We start from the raw sequence: 6,168 nt of genomic DNA, 5'->3' as shown, positions 1-6,168 counted from the left end.
TTTTGGGTGCCAACTGAACTTTCACCTGTATAAGGCCTCAAGTCCAGATGCTGCCTGCAATTTCATATAGCACATGATAAGAGTGCCCTTAGATGGTTTTCAAATACATCAATGTGCTGACATTGCAATGCAAGGCTGGATCCTCCAAATTGGCAGACGCTATTGGTAACTGCTCTGCAAGAGAATAAAATAACTCACTTTAACCTAATAATATATTTGACAACGTATTTCCAAAGCCAGACAAACTTCTGCGCCACGTTCATCTTTAGTTTCATTACTTTTATTATGAATCTATAATAATAAATTGAAAATAATTTACACAATTTGGTACAGATTTGATTTCCTAAAGGGTTTCACCCATCCCCTGTCAGCCCCTAAAGAGCAATAAACACAATGTGACATGAGTAGACGTATGACTGCAGTCTTGTAACCTCCTTACTGAGCATGGTTGTATTCTCATTTTAGCTACTACAGTATGGTATATTTTTACATCAATAATATATTCAAATTATTTCTTAAACAGAAATAAGGCATCCTGTGAAATATATTAAACGTCACGCTAAGTCCGCAAAGAAAAAACGATTTACATGTGATGTTCATAGACGAGAGTGCCCCCCTCCTGCAACCACTACAGTTTCCCCGGTGATATATGAAGCATCAGGAGAGCAGAGGAAAGACACCGCCCCAGCACATTCTTCAGGTTCTCCAATTCTGAAGAAAAAAGAATACAAGAGTACATTACGTGATCATAAACTGCACACAGACGTAGAAATATGTATGGGTAGTGTGAATGGCTTGTGGTGTCAGCATCAGGCATGTAGAAAAGAAAAAATAAATAACATAAGTGCCAGTGGATTTAACATGGCTCCTATTTTTTAAAGGGAAACTGGCGGTCGGTTTATGCACACTAAAGGTTATAGTGCGGGTAAACTGGATTATGACAACGTATCACTCACCATGACTTCAGTCTTATGTCGGAGATACCCATTGTATGAGCCTTCATTGCTAATAGCTGGCTTTGCACAATGAAGGGCTAATACAAGTTCTTGGACAACCCTATATATTAAGATTATATATTAGATTTCTAACAATTAGTGAAATGATTATAAATCCATGTAAGAGGGTTTCAAATATTGTAGCCTTGTGATTAAAGGGGTATTTCCATCTCAAATAGTTATCCTCTTATCCTGTGATAATCGGAGGGCCCCCACCAAAGTGAAATTCACCCAAAAATAAGTAGAGTGTACTGTGTGTACTAACAAGCATTCCGTTTAATCTCTAGGGGGCTTCCAAACATTGGGATGTTGACCTTCAACCTCTATTGGTAATGCTGCGGGGGTGTCATGCTGACAGGCTGTTATGATATTGCAATTACCTTGACAGACACAGTCCTTACTTGCAAACTTAGAACACTTTATTCAGATGGTGCACTTCACTCTTGTGGATGCAGGAAACATATACATGTTATAAATTTTGGGCGATTCTCGTTCAGAGGCATACTCTGGAATAACAATTGTGGCTATAACAATGGTGGCCTGCAGGTTCTGTACAGCAAAGTCTCTGTACTCTGGGAGGTTTTCACAAAACGAGTTTCTTAGACTAGGCAGCCTAAGATTGCACCTAATTTTGACAGTGACTCAGGTTATTTGAAAATCGTGCCCATCTTACACTGTCTATTATATGCATGCACCACCTTTTAGGTGTTATAGTTAAAGAGTACATGTCATCAAACCATATTTTCTAAACTAACTCAGTTTATATTCCCCAACTACTCCTAACACCCCTCCTGCCCTTAAAAATGTTTCTGAGTTTTAAAAAGCTCTGTATCATACCTTTCCCCTTGCTCACATTGTCTAAGCTCCCGGCAGGAGAAAGTGGGCGTTCCCCAGCAGGCGTGTCATCACTGAAGCCTGCGAGAGCTGTGCCTCGCCATGCCCTACAGGCACTTCCTGAGTTTGGACTTCTGCAAGTCCGGGTGGAGACCAAACGAACTGCTTGACTTGTGGCAGGGAACAGAACAGAGCCACCTAGTGGACGTTTTTTCAATCACATTAAAAAATGTAAAGGTTGAGAATTTTAACAGCAAGTAAATAGCAAAGTGTCTTATAATAACATAAGGAACAAATATTAAAAGTTTAGTTGGTGAAGGGTACTCTTTAAGGCCAATAATTTTTTGGCACATTTTAACTGTTTGGTGCAATTTTAGCCCAACCACTTGAGTTTTTTATTTTTATTTATTTATATATATATTTTTTTTTAACAGGGGGTCATTTAATTGCCCATTTATAAATTTGGAGAATTTTTCACAAGTGTCAGTTTTTTTGGTTCTTTTTGCACATGCCTGAAAATGAGCACATAAACTACATCCGCAAAAAAGGGTCTTAAAAATTTTCTTGTCTTAGTGTGTCTTAAACATTAGACATTTCTTAGCCATGCATCTTTTGATGTTTAAAAAAATGACAACTAACGATTAAAAATGTCTACTGTGGTGCATTTTACTATTGTTTTTGGCACAAACTACAAAATAAATGTGTCAGCCAGTCAGTGCACTGTAATTTTGGTGGATGTGAAGCCAAAATTCTGGCACAACAGGAATTGTAAAATTGGGCCAATGTCTTAGTCCAGTACTAGCCCCAGCACTAAGAGGATGTTGTAGGGTTGAAGTGACAGATGATCTTGCTTTAGGCCCTTCGCTGCTCAATCTATGAGCCGATCCACTTAGGTGCTTTTGATGTAATGGATGGTATTTTACCAATCACAATTACACAGCAAGCTCTCCTTCTTAGCCCCACTAACTACCTAATGGCTTTATGGCATGGCAAACTACTCTAGATGCCAAACCCCCACAGATGACCTGCACATATGACACAACCATTAACCATAAGAAGTATACATAACATTAAACTGTACAGTATACATCAGAGAATATTCCTGCAATAAAAGGCACAAAGGGACAACTCAACAATCCATAATATCACAATACACTTTTTGTAGGGGCAACATGTATCAATCTAAAAGGGGTTCCTCAACAGTTTATTGACTCCCTACTGCACCCACCTTTCATGCAGATAGATATATTAACCCCTCAACGACCACGTACGTAAATGTACGTCCTGGTTTGGCGGAACTTCCCGCACCAGGACGTACATTTACGTCCTGTGTATGACCGCGAGCATCGGAACGGTGCTCGCGTCATACACGGCAGGTTCCGGCTGCTAGTAGCAGCCGGGGACCTGCTGGTAATGGCAGAGATCCGCGATCGCCATTAACCCCTCAGATACCGTGATCAATACAGATCACGGTATCTGCGGCACTTTGAATGGATGATCGGATCGCCCGCAACGCTGCCGCAGCAATCCTTTCATCCAGCATGGCAGCCGGAGGTCCCCTCACCTTGCTCCGGCCGTCTCCCGGGTTCTTCTGCTCTGGTCTGAGATCGAGCAGACCAGAGCAGAAGATGACCGATAATACTGAGCAGTGCTATGTCCTATACATAGCACTGCACAGTATTAGCAATCAAAGGATTGCTATAGATAGTCCCCTATGGGGACATAAAAAGTGTAAAATAAAAGGTTGAAAAATGTAAAAATAAAAAGTAAAAAAAAAGTGAAAAATCCCTTCCCCCAATAAAAATGAAAATTATCAGTTTTTCCCATTTTACCCCCAAAAAGCGTAATTTTTTTTAATATAAACATATTTGGTATCGCCGAGTGCGTAAATGTCCGTATTATCACAATATAATGTTAATTATCCCGTACGGTGAATGGCGTAAACGTAAAAAAAATTTAAAAAGTCCAAAAATGCAGCTTTTTTGTCACATTTTATTTAAAAAAAATTATAAAAAATTATCTAAAAGTTTTATATATGCAAATGTGGTATCAATAAAAAGTACAGATGACGGCGCAAAAAATTAGCCCTCATACAGCCCTATATATGGAAAAATAAAGTTATAGGTTGTCAAAATAGGGCGATTTTAGATTACTGATTTTGTACAAAAAAGTTTAGATTTTTTTATAAGCAGTACAAAAATATAAAAGTATCTAGCTATGGGTATAATTTTAATCGTATTGACCGACAGAATAAAGAACACATATCATTTTTACCGTAAAGTGTATAGTGTGAAAACAAAACGCTCCAAAATGTGCAAAATTGTGGTTTTCATTTAAATTTCCTCCCTAAAAAAAAATGTTTTTGTGTTCGCCGTACATTTTATGATAAAATTCGAGGTTTCTTTACAAAGTACAATTGGTCACGCAAAAAATAAGCCCTTATATGGGTCTGTAGATGGAAATATAAAGGAGTTATGGATTTTAGAAGGCGAGGAGGAAAAAACTAAAACGCAAAAATAAAATTGGCCTGGTCCTTAAGGTTAAAATGGGCTTGGTCCTTAAGGGGTTAAATACAATCACTGCCCAGTGGATAAAACTAGTCAGTGTGCTGTGAATACTTGAGTGTAGTAAGGTTGTGAATATTGTAAGCATTTTACAGAAGTTTTCCCACCAACAAATGCTTGATCGCTGAAGACTTAGAACCCCCTATTCTTCTTCACTTGCACAACCATGTTGCGGAGGATTTGTATGGAGTAGCGATGGAGCATTCATGCTGCTGTTCCATACAAACCCAATGGGTCTTACAGAAGCAGATGGGCGCAGCATCTGTAGTAATTCTGTATTTACTGTAAATACTGTAGATCAAAGACTTCCTCACCCCAGCCCTTACCTGGTAATGCCTAGTTTGATTTTTAGTTGATCCAAGACTGATTCATCCTTCCATAACTGTAACAAGAGAAAAAGGAAAGACATTTTTGAATATTTAATAAAAAATGTTAAAAAAAAAGGTCCCCTGAAAATCCACATACCTACTGGGACACTAACCAGTCCTGCATCAGCATCAGACTTGTCCATAAGTCATAGACAAGAGATGACTCATGGACAAGGCTGCATGAGCAGACGCACCAATCACCTTCCACCACTACAAGGGAGGGACACGCCCCCTTCCCCTGAGATGACTAACACTGTGAACTAATGAATAGAGGCATTTTTTATAATAAATATAGGGGATAGAGACATAGATGTACATGGTCAGGATTAGGTACTGAGTAACATAATAATTTTTTTTATTTTTTATGTGGGATCTGACGGACACACTTTAAGCAAAAACCTTCCTGCAAGGAGTAGTGTATGTTCTGAATAGTCAATAGCTGATGCACGATCTCAATCTCATTAGACATAGCATAGTGTCCTACACAAATAAATGCTGATGCAGAACCTCATTCCTTCAGGGCGGAGCACAATAATAGCTCAGTGGGAAAGTAATGATTGGCGTATGCACTAGTGTGAATATCAGTTTACATTATGTAATGGACTACAAAGTGTCCAGCTGATGCAGAACCTCTAACAGAGCAGGATGTTATGCAGAGACTACATGTCATGCAGAATCTCCAGTCCAGTGGCTTGTATGGTGTAGAAGCTTTATTTCATGCATAACAAATCTGTCATGTGCCCTTCCCCTATCAAATCACAGGCAAGCTATACTCCAGAAGATTTACTAGTGTGTTCAAATGGTTTCCCTGTCGTGAATCCATTCCTATTAGAGGTCTATTACTATATGAGGTCATTATTACTGTGTGGTGCAGTATAGATGCAGCGTTAGTATAGAGGTGAGGATTGTGCTGGAGCGAGGAGCCTAAAATGTGTGTCCAGCAGATTCTGCAGAGGCCCAGGAGAAGTCTATCCGGCTTAGAGTGCCATGAAGACACGAACAGGAACAAGTGAACGACTCCAATCAGAAAAGATGCTACTTGTGAGTCACTGAATGTAACTGCACTGTAATCACTTATTTGGTCTGTAGAGCCAAACATATAGCTGGTACTTACCACTGTATAATGGTTGCTTGCAAGAATATTGGTCTATGTATAGTGGATTTTATTCAATAACAATATAGTGGTATTGTGTGTCTAGCAAATATTGTGTGTCTAGAGCAGTGATTCCCAACCGGGGTGCCATTTTGTTAGTGCCTGGGGTGCCGCGAGCTCCGGAGGAGAAAACTTTTATTTATTTATTTATTTTGTATTTCCCTCCCGGCGGAAGCGTCAGCATCATGCGCTGAACCCTTCCACCAGATCCTGCATCGGGGCGCCGGGTGGGGATGCATCCACGTCACTGCAGC

The 6,168-nt window shown here is 39.6% G+C and overlaps 1 protein-coding gene across 3 annotated transcripts in view; it reads right to left on the bottom strand.

The window, feature by feature from the left end:
* Positions 1–424: 424 nt before the first annotated feature.
* The window catches only part of LOC130276735 (dehydrogenase/reductase SDR family member 4-like), a 75,832-nt gene continuing 70,088 nt past the window's right edge, over positions 425–6,168 (bottom strand). For all 3 annotated transcript variants that reach the window (XM_056526538.1, XM_056526543.1, XM_056526554.1), the window contains exons 8-9: positions 4,720–4,775; positions 425–711 (exon numbers count right to left, since the gene is read on the bottom strand). In XM_056526538.1, coding sequence (XP_056382513.1) covers positions 597–711; positions 4,720–4,775 — 171 coding nt within the window. In that variant the 3' untranslated portion in view covers positions 425–596. The remainder of the gene's footprint in view (positions 712–4,719; positions 4,776–6,168) is intronic.

Source organism: Hyla sarda, chromosome 1 (assembly GCF_029499605.1).
Source record: "Hyla sarda isolate aHylSar1 chromosome 1, aHylSar1.hap1, whole genome shotgun sequence".
Classification (NCBI taxonomy): domain Eukaryota; kingdom Metazoa; phylum Chordata; class Amphibia; order Anura; family Hylidae; genus Hyla; species Hyla sarda.
The sequence above is the reverse complement of the archived record's forward strand: the minus strand, read 5'-3'. Positions and strand labels throughout refer to the sequence as shown.